At 50.8% G+C, this 24150-nt stretch overlaps 1 protein-coding gene and 1 long non-coding RNA gene across 2 annotated transcripts in view; both read right to left on the reverse strand.

Moving 5' to 3' along the window:
• The window catches only part of ARL3 (ADP ribosylation factor like GTPase 3), a 24278-nt gene continuing 128 nt past the window's right edge, over positions 1 to 24150 (reverse strand). The window contains exons 2-6 of the mRNA XM_040563490.1: positions 16730 to 16873; positions 15505 to 15621; positions 10939 to 10989; positions 8781 to 8966; positions 1 to 293 (exon numbers count right to left, since the gene is read on the reverse strand). Coding sequence (XP_040419424.1) covers positions 246 to 293; positions 8781 to 8966; positions 10939 to 10989; positions 15505 to 15621; positions 16730 to 16873 — 546 coding nt within the window. The 3' untranslated portion in view covers positions 1 to 245. The remainder of the gene's footprint in view (positions 294 to 8780; positions 8967 to 10938; positions 10990 to 15504; positions 15622 to 16729; positions 16874 to 24150) is intronic.
• LOC121073020 lies at positions 16896 to 23931 on the reverse strand. The gene is made up of 2 exons (XR_005821469.1): positions 23521 to 23931; positions 16896 to 23381 (listed from the first exon to the last, which is right to left on the reverse strand). It is a non-coding gene; the product is annotated as an uncharacterized LOC121073020 (long non-coding RNA).

Raw genomic sequence — 24150 nt, forward strand, 5'->3', positions numbered from 1 at the left:
GGGAGGAAATATATCATTCCTTTATTGGGATAAAAAATGATACTAAAGAGCAGGTCAAGTTCCAAATCCAGCAGTAGATTTTAACCAATGTTGTTCCCTTTTTTTTCTTTCTTTTTTTTTTTTTCTTTTAACAGCTGTAGCTGTGCACAGATGGAAAAACATTTGGTCAGAAAGCAGCAAATTAGTGTTTTCGGGCTAGAATTCTGCTCCCACCGCTCCTCCATTTCCATGCAGCTCACACCGCTTTATTTCTTCTTAGCATTGACATTTTTGCACACCCAATTCATGCCGTCCTTTAGACAGAGAAAGGCAGTGTTAGTTGAGCGAAGGGAAGAGGAATCCCCCAGTCCCACCCGACTCCGTGCCGCAGGCACCGCGCTCTGCCTCCTCAGCTACCCCACGCCTGCCCTCCTCGCCCCAAAAACGCCACGGGTAAAAGACAAGCGCTTCGTTGCTCGGTGGGTGTTGCACAGAGGGGTCATTAAATCCTTCTTCTGCCCATAAAAAGCATCACCGTCTCATCATGTCACTATGTCCCTTCAAGGAAGGATCGCTTTGCAGTTAAGGTATGTCAGCAGCGGACCGAGGCTCAATTCCAGGTTCGGATGATTTGTGTAACCTTGGGCACGTCACCTTATCTTTGAGACCGGGCACTCGAGGCTGTTTGTTACACAGCCAGCTCTAACATGGCTCTGATTCTCTGCTCAGCTGCAAGCTTCCTGCACGTCCCTGGTCAAATCACATCCTCTCAGATGGACGAAAGCCACCGAAATAACTGGCTGTGGGCTCTGCTCCCCGTGCCGCGGGGCCCTCACAGAAAAGAGGCGCTGGGGGATCCCACCGGGTTTCGGTGAGAATAGGGGTGGTCAAGTTTTGGGATGCTGATACACTCGTTAGGGTGCCCCCGTAAAAACGTGTGCAGCGTCTCTGACCGCTGCAAGCTGTAGGGTAGCCCTTCTGCTGCGAAGAACTGAGCATGAGTTTTTGCTGAGGTTCCACAATGGGATATGCTACTGAAGGGCAAAGCGACATTTTGTCTGCTCCTGTCACTATCTGCTGTGAGACAAGCAGAAGGGGGGGGCAAGATGCACGGTCTCCTCGTGTTTGTGTCCTGTCAAATCCACCGCCTCCACCCCGTCTACAAGGTATCTCTGCTGGCAGGGAGGCTTTTGTGGAAGGGAGGGGAGCTGCACGTCTCTGTGCTTGCAAACTGGGCTAAAGTCACCTTGCAGTTCTGGAGGGATTTCACTGTGTTATGTTCAGTGGTCAGTTTGGGATCATTTTGGGTGAGCCAAGCCCCACCAGTGTGCCTCCACGTTGCCCCCCTCAGCCACAAAGGTGGTGGCCACGTCAGAGGGGAGCTGAAGAGTAAGGAGAGAGAGAGAGGGAGTCCCCAGGGCTTAATCAGAAGCAGGTTCTCACTTGCAAATACCAATTTGCCGTGATTGTCGTGCTACGTGACACTTCTTATCTGAAGGGGAGCGGCAACTTTTGAAATTGGCCCTTGTTGCTGCGTTAAATAAAGAATTGGCGAGCCCAGTTTGTGCCGGGGTGCACAGGAGGCCCAGTACTAATAACACTTCTAACTCTAACCTCGGGGAGGGCTGATGTCTCCAGTTTCATTTATTTATCTCCGCAGCAGAGATCGGTGTAAAACAAATTGTCTGAAATCCTCAGAGCAAATGGGAAAAGAAGAGAGGTAGATTCATTTTAAGGCCCAGTAGCTTTGTGTCTTCCCCTTTCAATAACACTGATAACCTAGGTGTAAAACATGTAATGCCTTAAGCAATCAATAGCGCGGTTTAAAGCTTATCACTTTAGAGAGAGAGGGAGCGAGCGATTCCCAGCATGTGGAATGCTAGGGCTTAACAATGGGGCTAGGAGGAGAGGTGTCAAGCCTTTGGCTTGATTGTGTGCTTTAGAAATCTGCATGATTGCCTGCAAAGAGTAAAAATAAATAAATAACTAAAAATGCTCCCACAATGATTTCAGCTTCCCCTGCCTCGGAAGCAATAATCACATTTGCACACATCATGGCATACAAGGCAAGCAGAGCTCCTCATTCATTTTGAATGTAGGTTTATTTGCTGAACCAGAACAGCTGAGACAGCTTAAAGTAATAAATATCAGCTGACACCCTCTGCTATTCAGCACAGTAATCCCAGAAACAATACATCACTGCAAAACAACAAACACGCATCCTATCTTCTACCTAATCTGACCACAACCTGAATTCACAGTGATTAAAACTCTGCCTGCTGCCATTAGGGAGCTTGAGAAGGGGAAAGGCAGACCATTTTAGCACCAGTGCGGTGAGGGTCGTAAAGCAGAGTTTATGATGGGATTTACCATGGCTGGGAGCCTGGCTGCATCAAGTATATAACGAGGGCAAAAGAATGACATAGCAAAATGCAAGAGGAAAGGTGAACTCCAAACAGGCTTGAAATACGTAAGTAGGTCACCGAACTTTTAAAGCAGGAATTGATTTTAAAACTCTCTTCTGACACGAGATAATTGGCAGGAAAAATCGCATTTAATTGTAAATATCTCCCTGCCTGACAGTGGTAAAGAGAAAATGAGTGTGTCTAGCTCTAAGCGTGATGTATCAGAGAGGTATGTGTGAGATACTCTGCTCATCTTCAGCCACACTGCAACTACCTCTGTGGCTTCTGGTGCACCTTTGTCAGGGCGCATGTCTTCTGCAGTATCCCCAAATGCTTTGGAGAACAGCGAATGCAGTGGAAGGCGAAAGAAACCAAAAGGTATGTTTGCAGTTTCTCTACCTAAGATGTGAAGCTGGACAGGGGGTTGGTAAGGCAGAGAAATCCAGAGAAGCTGCTGTAAACACAAAGAGCTGCTGTGGGGAAAGCACACGGGAAGGAGGAAACGATGCTTGAAAGAGTCAAGCCCACAAGGAGTCAACTGCTGTCATCCTTTGTCCCTACACGTTCTGTCCCTATATCTGCATGCTTAAAAGATGGCTCTGTGCAGAAAGTACAATCCCTACAGTAACATTTAGATCTTGATAGATGTCCTTGGGCTGCTTTGTTGAGACACAGAAGCGTTGGCAGGTATTCTGAGGATGGAGACGGATACAATATTAGTATTCCAGCCTCAAGTCAACCATGGGAAAACTTAGCCAGGGAAAGATTTCAGATCTTTCAGCTTCAGCTCTCTCAGCTCCTTAACAAGCAGCTAGTAAACTTTACCAAAGCAAAGAGAGAGAACTCCAGGGAAGAAGATAATGCTCCTTGCAGAGAAATGCTGCCTGGCACAACCCCGCCTTGCTGCAGTCACATCTGCTGTTGCGCCAGGGGAGTTGTACTGTGCACCCTTTGGGAGAGAGCTGCTAGAGCCTCCCCCAGGAGAAATACAAAGTCCTGCTCGAGATTAGCCCACTGCTTGCTTATTCTCCGCATTATCAGCTCTGCGGCTATGGGAGTGAAGTAATCTGACTTCAAACACAGGGAACAAGTCCCTTCCACCCCAGAAAAAGCCTCCCGATTTCTGCTCCCCTGTAAGCCAGGGATCAGGCAAGGCCACAAACTTGTGACCCCTAATGTGACCTTAAGGACAGCAAAGCTTAATCCTTTCATGTAATCCTCTGTCTGCCATAATAAATTGGGTCAGGCGAGTGCAAAATTCTCCATCTCTAGCATTTTTGGTGTATGTTATTTTAACTGTCACTTTCTTCTCTCTCTGCACAGCTAGGACTGTGCCTTCATTATCTGTCATTTCTTTGTACCTCCAGTCATCGCACAGGCAGGCTTTTACAGGCTCCCACAAGTACATCATCCGTTGTTTTTTTTGCCTGGGTGCAAGCTTTTCTTTTGTCCTCTGAGACCTTGTATCCCTGATGCAGCTTTGTAGACTCTCTTCTTACCCTGCTTAAAAATCACAAGACTTTGCCCTGTAATCTGGAAATATCGCTGCTTTTCCTCACCATCAACTGGCTCTGCCTGCCCCAGGAGAGCTGCAGTCGTCAAAATTGGTTTTAAATCACATTTACAAGTAGCCCCAGAACCTTGTTAAGATGTGGAGGAACTCTGGGTAGCCTGCTGTGGCAAAGACATCTTTAAGACAAAACCTAGCTCAGAGGATACAACACAGATGATTGTCGGGAGCCCTGTGCTCGATCTTGCCCCTGTGAAAGTGCTGAATGGCAGCACCAGCACAACGCAGGGCTCGGGCTCCCTTCTCATCTAGGTTGAAACAGCCAGGGAGGAGAAAGCGGCTCAGCCTTTCCCACAGTCCTTTGGGCCGGAGCAGCTCTGGCATAAATTAGAGAAGTTTAGTGGCTACTCTCATTTCCACTGGCTTTTAATGGTCTCCAGGGGACCATTATGCTTGGGAGACTCTGGACACAATATGCTGCAGCATCGTTCTGGAGGATGATTCCTCAGGGCACGCTGAGCTCCTGCTGCCTTGATCGGAGACTTGCTTCAAACAAGAAACGAGCTGCAGAGCACGGAGCGCTCCAAAGGCTTGACTCATGTTTAATACACGCCCTGGCCCCTAAGTAGCACCTCCAGCAAGAGGGCAGGCAGTAAAGCAGAGGAGTCCTTTCTGCTTTCACCCCACCCTGGCTGGCTGGGGTGGAACGGGCAGAGCTTTTGCACGCCAAGGACTACAACTGGAGATCTGGTCGGAGAGCGCAACCCCAAGAGAGCCTACGTGGCAGCGGAGAGCTGCTGTGAGGCAGGAGCTCTCTTGCATCTCTCTGCTAGCATCAGCGATCGCCTCCCTCGTTTGTTGTACCACGTGCAAGGGTCTCAGTGTAAGTGGGAATGGGATGCTGCTCCAGAGGCACGGCCCAAGGGGCTGTGGCAGGGAGAAAAGGCTTTCCTGCTCTCCTAACTAGGTCTGAAGGTCAAAATCAGACCCAAGCAGACGGCTTGCTTGAAATAGCCCTTAAGCACGAGGGACGCTGCTCCTCTCTCAATGGCACTACGAAGTCTGATTAAGAAGACAAGTGCTGCCCATGGTTTCAGTTAGGAGGTAATGAAGTCTTCAGCTGGCATAATGGGGGACGCCAGCTGGCTTCTGCAGGGGAAAACTCTACACAGAATTTCCAGTTAACCCAGTCACCTCTCTTCTGAGCCTGCCCAGGACGTTGCTGGGCCCCTCTCCCCTAGTCCCCAACGGTGTGTTTTAAAAGAGAAGATGACAATATGGATTCCCTCCTTAATTAACAGTTTTATTAAATAACCTATTTCAAACAATAGTTAAATTCTCTAAATTTATATCATTCTATTAACCATAATCTAATCTCATTAACCTTGAAATCCCCAGTCTTAACTACCCAATTCTATACACCATGGTGCTAGCAGCTAAACTAATTAAATGACCTTCAAACTATTTCTCCTTCATCTGTTGGTGTTATTTATCTTTCCTCATTGCTCTTCCTTCAAGCTATCACAAAAATCTTCCCCTATGAACTCTGTTCATGCATGTGCTCAGTGCTAGATATGCCACCACTCTTACTGTCAAAATCCTTCAGTGATGTCTCCGATTCTGCTCTAGCTCATGTATTCCGTCAGCAGCGATGGGTAGCGTGCTCGCCGCTCAGCTTTCATTCTGAATACCTGATGCTTCCCCATCTTCATTTACTTTTCTGTCACTCGTTGTCATTTCCCAAAGAAGTCCTTAAAGCAGTGACCTGAGATTTAACTACACATAGAGAGCTCCCTTTCTGAGCCACTGGTATCGTGTGCCACGGTCCTCAAAACCTTCTTTCTTAATCTCACTCTTTAAACATTTTTTTTTCTTTGATTGCCCTAAATTTTGAGTATGTTAACCTCTCCTGAGAGTTCAAGGGATGAAGATGTTGTTTCTTCCTGGGCTGATCCAGTTGCACCTAAAATCCTTTAGTTTAAAAGCCATCCCACAGAACATTTTGTTCAATGAATCTGCAAGCAAAGGGAGAGCTTGGCATCCTTGCTGCCTGATTTGACAGGGCTGGAGTTAAAGCAGAAGATATATGTAAGGGCTTTTTTTCTATAAGCTGCAGAGAGTTTGTAACTTACCTGACCTTTCTGCAACAATCATTTATGGAATAAGCTGCAGTATTTAGGGCAGGGAGACTAGGGACAACAAAACAGGATGTTATCTGGCCTGCATCTAAATTAATTTGTCTAGATAAGCATGATAAACGAAGTATATATGGCTGCAAATACTTTTATTTAGCTCTTGTCTTCTGTTTTCTGGAAGTAAGAACAGAAATGGATATAATTTTTCTTGTTGAGGATATTGGGCTTTGTATTTTACTCATCTGAATGTGTAGAGATACACTGTACTTCAAGGACAGGGCACAGAAAGAAGGACCTAACAACAAATAAGCGGCCAGGGCACTTCAGAGAGCCCATAGATCAGTTTGGGAAGGAGGCTTTTGTCAAAGCTCATCAACAGGAAGCGCTGTTATCTATCATTTAGTTCCTTCACGTCCCTGAATTTCACCCACCATTCTACTGCCTCTTCACAGCTGGGGAGCTAGCTTGGGCTTACATAAAGTAGGGGAGGGTCTGGAGGAAGGAAGGAGGTAACCTGCACTTGTCTGCAAGCCTTTGAACTGCAGCCTCACTTTCTTGATCCTGATCACATTTCTTTGGACTTGAACATACGCTGCCACCGAGGAATGTATTTCCCTCGAAGACCACAGCTTCAAAATAAAGATTACAGAGCTGGAGGTTTTTACAAGGTTGGTTACAACAATTTGTATCTTAGCTAACTAAATAGAGGCTCTTTGAAGGACGCCATCTGCTGCGTTTAGGTCTAAATGTTAGGTTAAGAATTTCAAAGCAGAACTGCTGCAGTGGGTCACGCCAGGGGTCCCTCCAGGCCAGCATGGCCTTTCGGGATGCCAAGGGAAAGGAAATGTAGGAACAGGGTCTCCCTTGCTCAGTTCTTCCCTCCCAGTCCATGGCCTAAGCTGCTTCTCATTAAAAAGCTATCTCCAGATCTTGGTGAGCAGCAGTTATCTGAAGATGATTCTCAGATAACTTCTTCTTTAGAAATTGCTTAGTATTTTTCTGAACCAACTGATACCTTTGGTCTCCTCCACATTCTGTGCCGATGAGATCCACAATTCAATTATGCAGCGAGCAAAGAAGCAGTTTTTATTCCTTTTAAAAGGCTGTCTGATTATTTCATTAAGATCGCCCTTTCTCTAGCAATGTGAAAAATAGTGTACGGTCTATCTGCCATTTTAAAGCCTTATTTTACAAATTCTGAAGACATTCCCACTCTGTCCTCTCCCTTCCAAGCTGCAAGTCCTAATCCTTTTATTCTCCCTGTTTACAGATGCCACTCCGTACTGCTGATCATTCTCAAAAGAAGATCCTCAAATCTCTCACACTTCTGAGCAGGTATGTGGACAATTTTTCCTGATGAGGGCAGTTAAGCATTGGATGAGGTTACGTAGAGAGACTGGGGAATCTCTCTGCTTATTTACGGCCTGGGTGGACGAGGCCTTCAGCGACCTCTGCTACACTTGTAGTTATCCCTGCTTTAAGGAGGAGGTTGGTTTGAAGATGTCCTGAAGACCCTTTAACCTAACTTCTTCTTTGACTCTGATTTTACTACTACAAAAGTCTTTATAGATGGGAACAGAGGCAGAAAGGAATGTCACGTTCAAGGCTGGGAGCCACTATGCTTTTATTCTGCTACATAAGAGATGTTTTCTGGAAAGTTTCTTATTTGGTTTCTGGTAATTCCCTAGCATTTGATTTTCCTTTTTGGCCTTTGATGAGCACTAAGCTGCTGTTCCCAATGATCTGCTCTCTGAGTAATGGCAGCTAATTTTGAGCCCATCACTGTAAGTGTATAGTTAGGGATGTTGTTCCTCTTGTGCATCATTTTGCACTTGTCAACACTGAATTTCATCTGCCATTTTACTGCCCACTCAGTGTTGTGGGCTTCTTCTGCGACTTTTCATACTCAGCTTGAGATCTGACTATCTTGAATATCTCTGTAGCATCTGCAAATAGGGTTTTACTGAATTTGCAACTTAGATAAGTATCTTCATGATTCTGTTTCTTTAAGTATCAGTGAAGGGAGTAATCCTGCCTGCTCCGACTGGGAGCACTGCAAATATTTCATTAATTCAGGAAAGCCTAAGAGTGAAATAAACAAACCTAGGTCCCATTTACATTACAAAGAGCTACTCTACTGCAGAAACTGGCTACAGCACAGCAGCACAAGTCTCAGCTACTACAGTGCAGCACAGGAACACAGCTCAGTGCCCCCCCCCCAGTGCAGGTTTTTGCTGCCCCACACGCTGCCATTAGATAGAAGTGGTCTTTGCCCCATGTGCAGCTCTTGTGTTTCTCTGGACCAGAAAAATTGATCGCTTTCTCTCTGGCGCTGAGCAAACGCCAAATGACATTAGTAGTGAAGGTAAATCAGATTTCTAAAGTGCACACTTGTAACAGTCAAAGGGGTTAATAGTAAAAGGCGATTTGTTTTGTGAAAATGATTAACCTGACAGCAGTCTCTTTAAAATAAATCAATGTCTTCATTTGGCCCGGCCAAGGGGTCCCGGGTGGGGAGGTGCTGGCTCCCCTTTCCTAGGGATGGAGAGACCTCAGGGGCCCGTAGCTCCCCCTCCCCTTCGCACGGGCGATGAGATATGCACCCCCCGTGCTGTGCGCAGCGCGGGTTTGGCTGCGCTGACCCTCTTTCGCGACGCAGCCGGTCCAGCCCCACCCTGCAGATCAACAGACAAGGAGCTCTCTCTCTCGCAGATGGCCTGCTGGCACAGCAAGCCTTCTCCAGAGCCTCACCTGTACTCCCTCTCCAGAAAGAGCCGAACAAGACTGGATCTGCCAGACTCTGTCACGGATTGTGTGTAGGTTCAGTCCCTCGGCAATCTCTGAAGCAGGGGCAGCCGTCAGCAAATCCTGCTTGTTAGCGAATATGAGCACGGGGACTCCACTAAGCTTTTCTTCATCCAAAAGCTCAGCCAGCTCCTATATCATTTACAAGGGAGTAGGGTGGGGGGAAGACAGAGAGAGGGAAGGGAAGAAAACCTTCAACCACCAGTGGCTGTCTCTAATTAGAAATATATTTAGGGCAAACGCTGGAAGAGTGTGTTCCAGTGAAACTTAGATCTTATTATAAGAGAGCAAAAATGTATACAATCATCTGTGCCCAAGGTTCAAAAGCTATTTCTTCCAATTACAGGTTACAAAAATCTTCATCTTAGTCTGAAATTAGCAGTTGCCTTAAAGGCTACAACTCTGTGTTTTACCAGTCTCTGCTCCTCAGAGACCAAAACTGATGAAACAGCAAAAAACATGTAAATTGGCAGTATGAAGAGTTTGTTTTAAGTTACTGCCTGACTGGCATTTGTACCTGAGCAGCCGCTGACACAAGCCCTGATATCTTCGCTAATAATGAGTTTCGGGGTTTTGTTCCAAGTACTATAAGCAGCAATTTGAGTGGCAGAGGGCTTTTTCTTTTTCCTTTTTTTTTTTTTTTTTTTCCCTCCCAGAAATGGAAATCCCACAAGAAAGTGGCAATGCTTTTGAAAGCATTGGCTAGCTGAAGACAAGCTAGATCAGCTTTATTCGCTGGATTTTGGCTCCATATGTGCAGCACACATTGGGTGGCATCCTGAGAAATGGGCTTGTTCATTTAAAAGTGGGTGACTTAAAGAGAGTCTTTTAATAGCTCAAATCTGAATCTGCAGTAGATCAACGATGGCTGAAATACTTCATGTCTAGCGTTGTGCAATGGCCTCATGTGAAACGAGCACAGTCTCAAGTCACTTCCCCATGTGAACATATGGCAAGCCCAGCAGAACTTGAACCTGCAGGGACTGCTGGCGTTGCAGACAGATGAGCAGATGAGATTTCTGTGGGCTCCTTATTTAGCTGGAAGGGTCTCACTTTCAGATACTGTCCTCACATCTTTCATCCCCCTGACTAGAAACTTTTGAATTAAATGAGTGCAGCCAGGGAGATGCTAAACTGCAGCGGTAATCTGACTCCATCCCCCCAAAAGCAATGCTTGGTTTGGAAAACAGGACAAGAGAATGGAGTTATAAACAGAGTTGGCTGGGAATTTTTCAACAAAATAGGTCTTTCATCTGACACGTCTGATTTATTGAAACCAAATTGTTTGTGGAAATGTGAGGGGTCCAGGCTGAACCCGCCTGACTCAGGCAAGTGCTCTAAGCTTCTGCTTCCTCTCTTTTGCCTAATGAATATTTAATTGCTGATATAAAATGAAACAGCACCAACAGGAGAGTCTCCCCACCCCTAGAGTAACCAGCAGTCCTGCTGTTAGGGTGTGCCCTTGAGAATTGAGAGACAAAAGATCAAGTGCCTCCTTCAAATCGGGCAGAACAGAGGGCTTTAACCTAAATCTCTCACTTCTGACTTTCCCATTTCATGGGGGTGAATCTGTTGCAAGCTATTTCGGGACGCTGTCACTTTCTGAATTTTACAAAAGTCCTATTTTTGTTCCATCCTAAAACACAAAATGTTACAAAACATCAAAACTTTGCAAAACAGAAATCGTATTTTCTAGCCAGTCCTAGTTACAAAGTTCCTGTTTTTTTTTTTTTCAATTACGTCCAAAAGACAATCAAGTCAATATGATTTCCATTTCAGCTTTGTAAATAAGAAAATAAGATTCCTCAGGGTCTTGGTTTGGCAAGGTTTAAAGGACTTAGAGAAGTTTTTGCTTTCAGTATTGGGCTCCGTTTGCTATTATTGTATAATTTTAATGAAAACTGTTCTATTTAAACAGAATTAGGCTACCTATATTCCTTGTTTCCCATCTACCAAAATAATCTGCATTGATGTTGAAAGGCAAGTCTCTCTTGAAATGCAAATTTCCCTCATAAACAACAAAATCATCCTCCTAACTTTTGTGAGCAAGGGGCACTCAGAAGCGCTGAGTTACTTCAAAGGAAGCTGGGCATAAGAAACTCACCTGACCCGTTTCTTCAAACCTCTTCCTATCTGCACTGTCAATGACATAGATCTGAAAAAGAAATGAGGGGAAAAAGTTACTTTTCCCAGATGGTATTCTTCCACACTAGCGTGTGCTTAAATGAGTTGAGCCTAATAATTATGCTTCGGGGCATAAAGATGCTTGGTATTATTTATACAGCAAATGTTGACAAAACTTTGTGACATTCGGAGAGGCGAGGAACCACCTTTTTAAAAGCCAGAGGGAGCGGACAGCCATGTGGTTGGGATCAGAAAGGAGCTGGCGGCAGTACTGGGAATGCTCTTACTGCCTCCGTGGTATCTATTACCTGAAGAGAACGGGAGACCACCCAGCATCTTTAGTTACGACCAGCTTACAGGCTGAAGCTGAGCAGAGGATGGCAAAACGTGGGGAGCCAGACGTGGCCATTCACCCCAGTAAACGTGGTGTCCAAGCACTGCACTGATGTGAACAGGCCATGCTGCCCTCTAGCAGGACACATCGCCTCCTCGTAAGCCACCAAGGCACATAATGGCACTCAGGGGACAGAGGAAGCACGAATATATTGGGGACAGTGAGTTTCTCTCCTACTGCAACCTCCTGGAACAGGTGGGCAGGGATGACGGCTGGATCCTGCTTGCAAGACTCTGTCTTCAGCTGCCAGCCTGTTTACCAGGACGGTGGAGGAGACGGGGAGCAGCTGGCTCACCAAGCGTGGCCACACAGTCCTGCCACCCCCTCGGAGCTGGGCACCACATCCCGCAGTCCACGAGGAGGTCCCAGCCAGACATCTGTCCCCTGGTAGCAGAAGGGTGGTTCTCCAGCCTGCGGGCTCCCTGCCTTGGCAGGGGGTCTCCACCGCCTCCGAGCAGCATTCCATGTGCTGATTTCCTTCTGGAAATGCAAAGGAGCTTTCCAACAGAGGCAGCTCTCAGTCTGCCCAGGCTAAAAGGCTCCTTGAAGGCCCTCCTAGATAAGTAATTACTAAGTCCAGCCACCCTCCCTCCCTGCAGCAATACCATTGCAGTTCAGCATGCACACATACCAAGCCACATTTAAAGAAACTGGGGAACCTCGATACTCAGGCAAGAATCTCCTGGCACCCCTTTTTCATTACTTGTGAAGGTTTTTGAAGGAGAAGGATGCCGGGGCAGCAGACAGGGCCAGGACTGGTGACAAACACAGAGCCTTTTGCTTCCAGTCCCTGCCATTCTCCATCAGCGCTGACTGAAGACGTTAGCATGTCATATGCATGCTCTGGTGGCTTACAGGGAGCAAGTGTCAGCCTCGTTTTGAGGGAATAGATGAGCACAGCACCCCGCCATCAAGATAAATGGCATCCTCCCAGGCAGTCTCAGCATCAAGACTCCAGACTTCCAGGATATTTTTGACCAAATAGTTGGGGGAGGGAAGATCTCCAGCAGCAATGTCTACTAAACTGTAGGCACTCCCTTAATGAGCAGTGCTGGGGTTGTTTAAAACAGGACCAAACGCACATCGAGAGAATCTGCACGCCAGGCTTGAGAAGGAGGAAAACCAGCAACCTCGCAGGCCTCTGCTGATCGCTTGGGGTCTGTCGTCCTGCCAAGGGCAGGCTGATGCGTGCTGACAGAGGCTGGGGGATACGCGGCGGGGCTGGACGCAGCTGCACGGGGACGTGGCAGCAGCGCACGTGCCCAGTGCCACGTGAGGGGGAAAGGCCCACGGGCATGCGTGGCAGCCTCTCCCCGCAGTGTGATCCCAAGTACGCGCAGCGATACTGCACCAGCTGCTCCCGTCCTCCCTGCCCCTCCCAAGCACCCACCCCTGCGCATCCCATTCGGGGTAGGAAGCACAAACCGAAAGAAAGGAAGAAGCTGCAGGCTGGCGGTTGTGAAAACTGACTGTCATCTTCCCTCCTTCAGGACGTCTCAGGGGAAGCTTAGCAACACACGGATGTAATGCTCATGTGAGTATTTTCACTGTGCTGCTTCTCATCTGAGAGGTGGCACCTCCCCTATTACGGTGCTTCTCTAACTGGCACAGAAGAGCCCCGAGTCCCAGCCAGCCAGGCTTTCTCTCCGTTCCTTGCTAGGGAGCTATCTTGCAAGATAAGAATTGGAGACAACGGCGCTCAGGGCAAAAGCCACAGAAGCACAGCGCAGAGAAGGTAAAGTATGTGCGGAGTGCCTACTTCCAAACCAGAAAGCACTGTGCCAAATAGCTGCAGGTGCCTGTCTGAATACGCAATCAGCCAGATATCCACACCTTATTTGCCTGGGTTAAGCTTCCAAATATCACAGGTGTGTGATGCAAGACCGAGCTCTCATTCAAAGGCACCTGCATGGATTTGAATTTGCAATCGCTTCCTGCTTTTTAATACCCTTTAGAGGGTCCTTTCTGCTTTCTGCAATATAGTTTAGGAGAAGACAGAAGCAGGGGGTCCTGGGAACTGTGGCGTATCTTATTTCTATCTTCCTTCTACAGCCAGGCCCACACAAGATCTTGTTTCTGGCCGTAGTGTTTTGTCGCATGGTTCACCAGTTTGAACAGCCCTTGAGTACATTGTACTGGAGCTCGAGAAAGAAATTCCTGTAAAGTTGGGTGCCTCCTTTGAGCAACAGGCCAAAACAAAACCTGGAGTAAGTGGGCTGGGGAGAAATTGCAAGCAGCGGGGCTGGATGAGGAAATAGTATGAGGGATAAGTTAGCTCATTTTACAGAGGCGTGACGTCCACCAGGTTTGTGAGAGGGGATAAATTACCGGTTGTAAGGGGTGCGAGGGCTGGCAGGAGGGCTCAATCCTATCCTTTCAGCTGCTATCCCAGTTTTGATGTGTTTGGACATGGCAAAGCACTGCACTGACACGCAGACAGCTCCCAGTCTGGGACTGGCTGCCAGCTGGCCATCAGGGAACGCAGGCAGGAGAGCTCAGGTCCACATGCACACTTCTCATTCCCTCTCTGAATTCACTCTGCTGCTTCCCCCAAACTGACTCCGCTTCTACCTATTTTCTTACTCGTATGAAAAGGTTTTCTCTGTGCATCGCTTTAGCTGGGAAGGGAGGAGGATAGGGAACGCAACTGCTTTCATTTCCTTCAGCCTTAAAATTCATCTTTATTTCTCCCATGCGGCGCACCCTGGGAAGGGGGGAAGCCCACAGACCAGCACAGTTCATTGTTTTTGCCAGCAGACTCCCAGATAGTGTTTTGCAGTTGCGCAGTCTCTGCAGCCTGAGCAATGCTGTAGCAGAGACAAAGATCCCCTAGCTGCTGCTTTGCGGTGTCGACTTTGATTTGCAAACCTACGGCCTCCCCACCGCATGCAGCTGCAGAGCCTGGACTCAGTGGGCCTGATCACCTCACAGCCGTGCCGTGCTCCCCTTCCTGACGGCCACAGAGGGGTACGTGACATTTGTCCTGCTGGCTTTTCAAACACAGATCTTCCCCCTAGGAAGATCGCACCATTGCTCTTTGCAAAAGCCACTGCCCAGGTTTATGCCACGGTGGTTGACCTCAAACATCAGATTAGAAATTAACGCTGAAAAAGGGGAATCTGCAGAGAGACTGCTGGGGACTTTTCAGTCGCATTTAAATAACAGCTTTGTTTGGACAATGTTTTCTAAGCCTGCAGGTACTGCCTGGCCCTTCCAGACACGAGCCTTGGAGCAAAGGGTCCTGTTCCTAGCAGCACTGATCCTTCTGTGGAAGTGCACTGAAGCTCTCAGCACGTTGGTGAGTATGTGTGTGACAGAAGGGAGGAAGGGCGTCTTTCAGAGCGAGCTTCCTGCTTTCCCATGGGAGCCTGCAGACCTTGCTCAGAGCGGCCTTTTCTCTGCTCCCACTGGCAACGCTGCTCGGCAGGAGGGTGGGCCTGGAGCCCCCAGCCCGCCATGCGTGGCTGACTTTTAGAGGTGCTCTTTGAAACTAGTCAGAACTCACTCGGAGGGTCCCAGGGTAACGTGCTCTGGCACGGTCCTGCGGCGTAATTACAATTGTAGTAAACTGTAGCAAATTGTAAGGTAATTGCAGCTAAGACGTCAAAAACATTAAAGGACAGTCTCATGATCAAAGGACCAAAGGAAAAGACAAGGGGTCTCTCTGTGCCCCTCAGCCAGAAGCCTTCCTATCTGATGCCAGATGTGACGCTGAATTCTTCCATGCCTCAGTTTCTCCAGCTATGAAACAAAGGCACCACACCGACCTGCCGCTGTACGCGAGGCTCACGTCACTAATACCCACGACAAGCCTTCGGAGCCTCCAGTGAAAGGAGCTACAGATGGGCAAACGAAAAGTTATTAATGTGCGTTCAGGTGAAAGAGCCTGAGATGAGAGGAAAGGAACTGGCTAGCTCTAACCAGCCCCATCCTGTGAAAGTCAAAACATAGAACTGCATGATTTCTCCAAACATCACTGTATTTTTCTTACTGCACCCAACCAATCTTGCCATTTTCCTCAGAATAACTCCTGTTACAATGGCAATGGTGTTGCTGAGGACTGGGACATTACATTGCTTGTTCCTGAATTTCTGGCCAAGATCTTGGAAAGCCATTGCATGAACACAGCATTCAGCTGCAGCCAATACTCACAAGGATATCAGTGTTTTCAAAATAGTTCCTCCAGTACGGCCTGATCTTCCTCTGTCCGCCTATGTCCCATACGTTCAGCTTGAAGCCCTGGGACTGTACGCTTTTGATGTTAAAGCCCTGGAAAGAGCAGAAACAAAGCCACATAGAGCATAAACCTGAACGGCTGGATCACGTTCACAGGCAGAACATTAACGCCTTATGCATCCCGTGCCTGCAACGTGCAGCGAGGTGGGCCAGGCAGCCACAAAGATGGATCGGCTGCAGGAGAGGCACCGGCGAAAGCAAACACAGACGCCAAGCCATCAGCTCGCCTGCGCTCCTGGGTCAAGGGTTGATGCTGTCATGGCTACGGAAACGTATGATGCAGTTAGTGCCCTGGGAAGGCTCAGCAGGGTGGGTGCAGGAAGAGGTGGGAGAGCTGCAGATAAGGAGAAAACAAGGGCACTGTGAGAAGCAGGACCGAGCCTGTGAAAGCTGAGTAGAGTCCTAGCTAACACGAAGCCAGAGGTCTCAGCTCAATTCGACACGACACAACTAATGCCAGGCTTAAAAGAGCAACAGCTGCATGTCTGAAGGGTCCATTTCATCAATTAAAGCACCAATTGAAAGGGCATTCAAGTAGAAAAACAGGATGTGGCGTGGGCTGGCAACGTGCTGCCACACCACCCAGGGGACTGGGGCTTGGAATCGGGGTGTCGGGGCTGGGAGCTTTGCGAGGCAGCTATGGGGTGGGGGAAGCATCTCCCACAGCTCTCTAGCAACCTCCTCTGGTCAACACAGGAGCAATGCTGCAGCACTCCTGATGGGTGACGTCCTTCTCCCCAACCCCGAGCTCAAAGAAAGGGGGCCAGAGGCATCGGAGAGGCAGCGATGGAATATGCGAGACGCTTGGAGCTGGACGGGTGAAAGATGCAGGGAGACGGGGACACGCCCAACGCTACAGCGTCCCCTGCCCACGCCCGGTGGTTGGTGCGGACAAACGGGAGCTATGGCTCATCCACGTAACACCAGCGTGACCCAAAAGCCTTCTGCAGAACTTCACGGCACACGTTCACATTTGCACTACCTGGCAGATCTGGCCTGGTGCTCTCTGGCTCGTTCAGGGAGCCTCCTCTTACGGAGGCAACTCAGAAACTTAAATGGGGCACCGGACTCCGGTTTGTAGAGTTTTGGAAAGCAAGTGGGACCACAAGAACTGCCTTGGGCAGGGAAAGGCCTTCCTCACCTGTGTTGGTGTGATGTGGCTGATGTCCTCCGATGCCAACTGTTTCAGGAGTGTGGTCTTGCCTGCATTATCCAGTCCCAAGAGGAGGATCCTTACCTCCTGGTCTGGGGTGCTCTTCAGTTTACGCAGGATTGAGAGTAAACCCTAAATCAGCAAGAGAGACTAGCTGTTATTTCCCCTCTGACTCTCTCCTCTCACCACGCCATGCCCCCCTTCCCCCAAAACAGGTTCTGTATGGCGGTGGATTCCAGGACAGCTTGAACCCCTTCCCGTTTCCTCTTCTGCCCCCAATTTTCCTTCATCTCAAGGACCAGCAGCAAGGTCTCAGACAGCACGAATGTCACTCAGTGGGGTGCACCACTGGCTGCACCGCTCACGTCATGCAGCTGCTTGGCACTGCCTGTGCCAGGAAGACAGCGCCCGAGGATATCATGTGTAGGAGCTGCAACCCAAGTCCTTGCAAGCTCCTCATTATCTTTATCAGAGGGAAAACCCCATTAATTTAATCTCCCTCCTGGTTAGCTGTAGGTTACTGTGTACCTGACATCGCTTCTTTTCATAGTAACTCCCTGATCATCTCAAACCCCGTTTATCTGCCTAAAACATGCCGGACCCATGGGGCACGTGCAGTTCTGCTTCTCAGGATGTAGCACTTAACAACTATCTCAGATCACCACACGTCCCCGCTAAGAAAAGCACAGTGGATTGCAGTCATTAGCCAGGCTCAGCTCTCTGAGCTGACAGTATCACTCAGGATTAGGAAACAGAATTTGCAGGTCAGCTCATTTACAGCCGGGCACGTTACAGCAGCGCACCCGGGCTTCCGTCGGTGCCACCGCTCGGAGACCTCTCTGCGACGGCTGGGGGAGCGCTCGGGATCCCGGCGTGCAACCAAGAGGCGCAAATCACCCCGATTCCACCTGGTCCTGCGGTGCACGGATGCTCTCGCAACTCTAAATATTCCTACTGGGAGCCAAGGACTATCTGAGCCTGCTCAGTGCGAAGGTGGCACGGAGCATTTCGGAAAGGACACGGCCCTACGGATCACGATGCCACAGCTTTCAGTAGCGCAGAGCGAGAACATGCCGAGATTCAAACGCAAGTTAGGTTTGATCCCCCCCTCTAAGCATTTCTGATTGGGAAGTAATTTATTGGTTATCCTTTTAATTGCCAGACACAGCTCCAAATACACGACGTGAAAGGAACGGGGAGAAGAAGAGGAACTTGTTAAAACTGGCTTTGGAGGGTATTTGTAAAAATCTGCGTGACTGCCATTGTGCCTGTGCTTTTAGAACACCCCGTGTCGAGCTGAGGGCCAGAAATTCCGAGCTCACGCAGGGAACCATAACAGCAAAACCGAAATCTTACCCCGAGCCTGCCCCTGGGGCTGCATCCCCTCTATCGGAAGCAGGCTGGTAAAAACCTGGGAATGCGGGCCCAGCTCGAGAGGCGTTAATCAGGAACAGGCCCCGCTTGGCAGAGGGCGCCGTGCCCACGGGGTGCCGGTAGTCGAAGAGAGCAGGCCTGCGACGCCCCGCGCTGAGCCCGAGGGCGCTCACAGCTGGCTCCCGCCGCTGGGCCCGTGGCTGATGGATTTGAAGCGCCGCGTCGGGCAGAGCCAGCTGCCGCAGCTCCCCGCAGCCCTGCAGCTCCTTCCCGCGGCCACGGCGCCCGGCTCCTTCTGCCGACGGGCTGCGCTTCATGGGGCTGAGGGCAGGGGAAAGGCAGAGCGGCAGGAACGCCCCTAACGCCTGCCGGTTGACGTGCGTGTCCTCGGTGCCCTTGACATCATTAAAAAACACAAGTTTTAACTGCCTGGCGAGCAACGCGCATTTGCTTTTCACCTGCTGGCAAATTTACGGCTGTGTTTGTTGGCTTGTAAATCCACGGAGCGCGGCTCGGTGTGGACAGACCCCACGAGAGCAGGAACTCTAAAATTCACACGTTCCCCCTCCTTTGCAGGGAAAGGCTGTGAAGTCCCCGTTCTTACAGGGCTGACCCAAAGCCAACGCATACCAGCTCGAGCACCGCTGCCAACTGCAGAGGGCCCTGAATCAGGCCCTATTATTTTAGTTTATTGCTCGCAGTTAAAAAAAGAAGTTGTTGAAATGCTAATCCTATCCGCAGCACCACTTGCTAAGAGCAGAGGAGCGTATCCCAGAGCAGAGCGGGATTAGGGGCCCTTACGTTTCAGGATCCAACTCCAAAATAGCGAGCGCAGAGAAACGCATTCGGAAGCGTTGCTTATCTACCAGGGAGCAATTCTCAGGGGTCGGGAAGAGGAACTGCTGGAAACGTTAATAGAGCTTCTCTCCCATTGTAGACGGATGCTATTTCTGGGCTAGTATGACAGCCTACGAGCAAACGATCAGCATCGCTCCCTATTCGACTCGAGTGACACCGCTGCATGGCTGATCACAGGATTAGCTGGGGTAGCCAATAGGCGCGAGGATATATATAGAAATAAAAGTATCCTCTAAGGTATAAAGTAAGCTGATTTAAAAGGCTGGAAGACAAGCAAGCCAATATAGAAGTGGACTTTATTTCAGCAGCTGCCAGCATAGGTTACATGCTTTGTATACACAATTTAAATCACCAGCCAAGTAACAGCCTTGGCTACTACGCCCGTTACTACTCGGTAAAGATAACTGGCGACTCGTACCCTGCCTTCTCCCCCTAGTGAATATTTAAGACTAAGGAAAGCTGTTCACAGACTGGTTTCTAATGTATTTATTATTTTCCTTTAATTGGTCTTATGAGCGCACTAGCTAGGAAGACAGAAAGCATTTCCTGACAGCTCGGTAGACTGGAAAAAATAACTCAGCTGAGTTCCCCGCTGCGCGCAGCCGCTACGTGGGACAAGCAACCCTCCCTGCACACACACGGATGGATTAGCACTCCTCTGCTTGCAAACACAACGCCGAAACGAACTTGGACCGAGGAGAGACAGGCCCTTGAGGCGGCACAGCTAACAGACAAACGTCTGGGCGCTGGGATGTAGCCTGGAGCGAGCAGGGAGGACGCCCGGCAGAGGCTGGGCTGGAGGGCGAGGAGCAGGGTGAGGAGCGGGACGCGTCTCCTGCAGGTCGGTGGAGACGTCGCCCGGCCGAGGAGCCGCAGAGCCGGCCGGCAGGAGGCTAAGGGCAGCCCGTCACTTGCACGAAACTAAGCAGGCTGCGGCATCTGTAAGAGAGAAGGGAACTGCAGATGCTGCTGAGATAACGGGCGGCACAGCGTGGCAGCGCGTGCGGCCTTTGGAGGGGGGCAGGCGCGCAGAGGAACCCAAGGCCGGGCACAGGCGGCCGGCAGCCGCGCCGCTCGGTCCCCGCGGGGTTAAGCGAACCGCGTGTTTTCTATCAGATTGGCTTGTTTATAAACATCATTATCCTTGGTGGCCAGGGTTTTCTTTGTGGCACCACCAGGAGACAGACTGATGGGGTTAGCAAGGAGGAGAGTGCATTTTCCAGACAGTGAGCGGGGACTCACGGGGAGAAAAAAAAAAAGGCTCCTGTCAATTACTGTGAAATCAGAGCGGGGCATTAAATTCAGAGATGCAGCTAAATGGGTAAGCGCACTCATAAACACGTTGAACATGAAAGAAAGGCTAACCATCTTATTAGCATCCTTCAGAAAACAGGGATGTGCGGTTTTATGAAAGCGTATCATTGCTAGGTTTAAAATACCCACTGAATTATCAAAGGGCTTCCAGTTATAGCTGCACGCAGTAATCCCGTTCTCTTAAAAAAAGAAAAAAGTACAGACATATATAAAGATACAGTGACATTTATAGTCCTAGCTAAGGGTTTTGTGGGTTTATTCAGCTTTAAATCCAGGCTGTAGATGGGCCTTTTGAACTAGCTGATGCATGTAACTACATCCTGTACCACAGAAGCCGCTGAAAGGAAGATTCACTTTATAGGCCAAAACAAAAATTGGTCTGGGACAAACAGAGCATTGAGATAATCCGTTCAAATATTGTATCAGATCGGCGCTACGCGGCCGGAATGGAAAGAACAATTTCCCCTCGTACTGAGGGCTGGATACACAGGGCACGGATAAAGCACGGCCCGCAAGCCACGGCCGAGCACGGTTGATTCCTATTAGGGGAGGGAAGTAAATGTATTCTGCTGAACTTTATTAGCCGCAAAGCTCAGATAATGAATTTAAAACAAAACCGCCCTCAGTCACCAGCGACCGCTTATCTGGTAGACGTGGATATTTAGCCGAAATCAAATCAATTCTCCGAGGCGCGCTGTGGCCGCAAAGCTCTGCCTCTCGGCCCGCCCCGTGGCCACGTCTCACCCCGTTGTCCCCAGGTGGACAGCACGACGCGGGGACCGGGCGTCCCCCTCCAGCTGACGGCTCCGCTTCCCAGAGCTGCACCAAGCCCAGCCCCTTCGCGCCTCCCCTACGACCGTGGGAGAAACTTCGCAAAACATCCCTAAAGCCGCCCCTCGAGGCTCCCGCTAATTCCTCCTCCGCCACGCCTGCAGCCCTGGAGGAGGTTTAGGCAGCGAAGGGGCCAAGTTCCAACCTGCCCGGCGTTCTCCTCCTCCTATCGCTCCGTTATCTCTCACCTCGCCCCGTATTGCCGTGGCGCGGGGACACATCTTGCTCTGGGTGCACAGCACCGAGCACAGCGCAGCCCCGGCCCGCCACCAGCGATGCAGCAGCAGCTCACCGCGTTTAAACAGCGGGAGAAAGACAAGCGAGCGGTGCTTCCAGGCTGGCACGCAGCAGCCACACGCCTGGGGAAGGACGAGCGGTTTCGCTGAGCCCCATACCCGGCTTTCAGCGGGGATATTTGAGGCTACATTTGTCGTCCCGCGTGCACTTCTGCGCACAGGGAGCTGGAGGAGAAGAGCCCGCTCTGACAACTGCGCTGATTAGCTGGGGCCCTGAAGAATGACGTCTGATTACCTTTATCTTCGGCTGCAGAGCTGCAAATGTCACTAATGGTCATAAAATCACCCAGCCTTTCTCAAAATACAACCGAAGTAAATTAATCTATTGAGCGCAGTTGATTCAATACTTCTTCCTCTGGCAGGACTCCCAACCAAGCCATTTGCTTGCTGCATGTCTCCACCATATGGTGTCATTCAGCGCAGACTTCCTTTTCTCCTCCGAAATCCCACACTCAGTGGAGGCCAGTCACCTACGGAGTTCTTCCAGCTCAAACCTACCAACATAGTTCTCTGTCAAAGAGGTCACCCGGCACTCCCTGTTTCGGTGTATTAACCGGGAGCAGCAGGGATTCGCCTTCCATAATTAAAATCGAACGCTCTGAGCAGGCTGCAAGGCGGCGTTCTGCCCCGTGCAAAGAGCTAATGCCCACCACCAGACGATGTCACCACCCTCTGCCTCTGCTCCGGTGCTTTCGGCACTTGACAGCCTCGTCCCGTCCCTGCGACGCCATTCGTGCTAGAAACAGGAGCTCAAGGCCGGGAGGAAGACGCCCGAGTACACACCTAGCCCTGCTGGCATGGCATGCTCTCCACGAGACCTGCCTGGCGTTCTCTAGACACCCCACGGCTGAGTTTCGTCAGCGGTACAACGGGGCCGTGCTTTGACAGCCGTGGCTTTGACACAACGACGCCAGCTTCGGTCAACACTTTGAGAAGAACACGGGCCGTCCTCCGGCCCCGCTATCAGCCGGGAAGGCGCCGCCCCACCGGTGAAGATGGTTACGCAGTGACAAGTACCCCACAAGCCCCGCTTCGCCCAGCGCTTCCCGAACTCTGGAAAGCTGCCCATCCTTCCCTGTAGCACCTCCCCTCGCCTCGCTGCGAGCCCAGCACGCGTGCTTGCTGCTCAGCCGAGCCAAAGGGCTCAGCGCTGCGCATCCCGGTAAAACGCTCCGCGTCTTCACGGCCCGTCTTTCCCTCCGTGCTCCACCTGTGCCCTCCTGCCTCCTCTGCCCCACAGCTTCCCCTCTGTACCTACTCACTTGGGTGAGCACCGAACTCATGCAAACCTCGGCATTAACCCTCTGGTCACTGGAGTCAGGGCACGCAGCCGTTGAAGGGGGTTTCAGCGCCTACCAGTGCAATCACGACAGGCCAGAAACACGCTCGGGGCAGCTACACGCTCAGACGACAAGCAGGAAGTTGTTACATCGAGCCGTCTGGATCAGTTCTGACTGCTGACCCGCACCCCCGGGCTGCTCTAGTTATATTTGCTGGTGTTTCAGAGGGTTCCTACCACTAACGGTTATTCAGTTTGAGGGAAAACTGAGACGCCAGAGAGACAGCACAGAGCTCCCCGGTCCTCTGCCCAGCACAACCAGTCCACTGGGCACCCCAAAGTGCCACCCACCCCGTCTGCGAGGCTGCAATCCAACAAACAACTCCCAGAAATGGAAAATAGACAAAGAGGCATTAAAACGCCGCATCAAATAACGCAGGCGCTGGAAAACTCCCAGCCCACCCTCTCCACACACAAAGCCCTCTGATAACAGCAGCCAGATCCCAGACGACACCAGTTTATCGGGACATCACAAGGCAGAAGAGCAGATTTGGCTAGCAGCAGCTGCGGGCCAAATGTGTCCCACAAAGCACGGCGCTGCTGGAGGCAGCTGCCTTCATCTCCACAGCAGATGTCCATCCTGCGACGGCTTTGGTGCCTGGTGTGACAAGCTCCATCATCAACTGATCTAAAATAGAGCAGATCCCGCAGACCTTATCCCAATCTCTCTCTGCGGCCCAGCAGCTGGGGACGCAGCCAGAATTAACCCAGTGAAGACGTGGAGCTGCCTCTGCTGCTCTCACTCACGCCTCCTCCTGCGCACGCACCCAGCGGGCTCCCGGACAACACACTGCTTTGCCCTCGGGGCAGCTCCGTCCCTGCTGCCGTTTCCTCCTGCCTGTGCTCTCAGCACCCCGGCAGCAGCTCCCCCACCGCCACAGCCCTGCTGCTGGTCCTCACCCACCTGGCACCCCCAGAGACTCTGCCAGCACCCCGTGTCCCGCTCTGACACCCGAACCCAGGTCACCGCCACCAGCCCAGCACCCCACCTCAGTCCAGGCCGCGCCGCGCCTCACCACCCACCCGTCCCCCAGCGTTGCCTGCTGCCGTTAGCAGACCCTTCGCAGCACCCAGGACCCCCCAGCTCCTCCCTTCATCCCACACCGCTCCCGTCAAACGCCTCACAGCACCAAACCCGCCCCATCCCCCCCGGCGGCGGCAGCGCTGACAGGACGCCCCCCCCCCCAGGCCTACACCCTCCCCCCACAGGCCTCATTAACCCCCCCAGGCCCCAACACCCCCCAGACCCACACAAACCAACCCCCCCCAACCCCCGATCTCCCCGGGCCGACCCCGAGACCCCCGAGGGCTCCCCGTGAGGCCGGTGCCGTCCCCCCCCCCTCCCCCGCTGCCCGCGGGGCTCCCCGGGGCCGGGCCTGGCCGGGCCGCGCCGCTCA

The sequence above is a fragment of the Cygnus olor genome, chromosome 7 (assembly GCF_009769625.2).
Source record: "Cygnus olor isolate bCygOlo1 chromosome 7, bCygOlo1.pri.v2, whole genome shotgun sequence".
In the NCBI taxonomy this organism is placed as follows: domain Eukaryota; kingdom Metazoa; phylum Chordata; class Aves; order Anseriformes; family Anatidae; genus Cygnus; species Cygnus olor.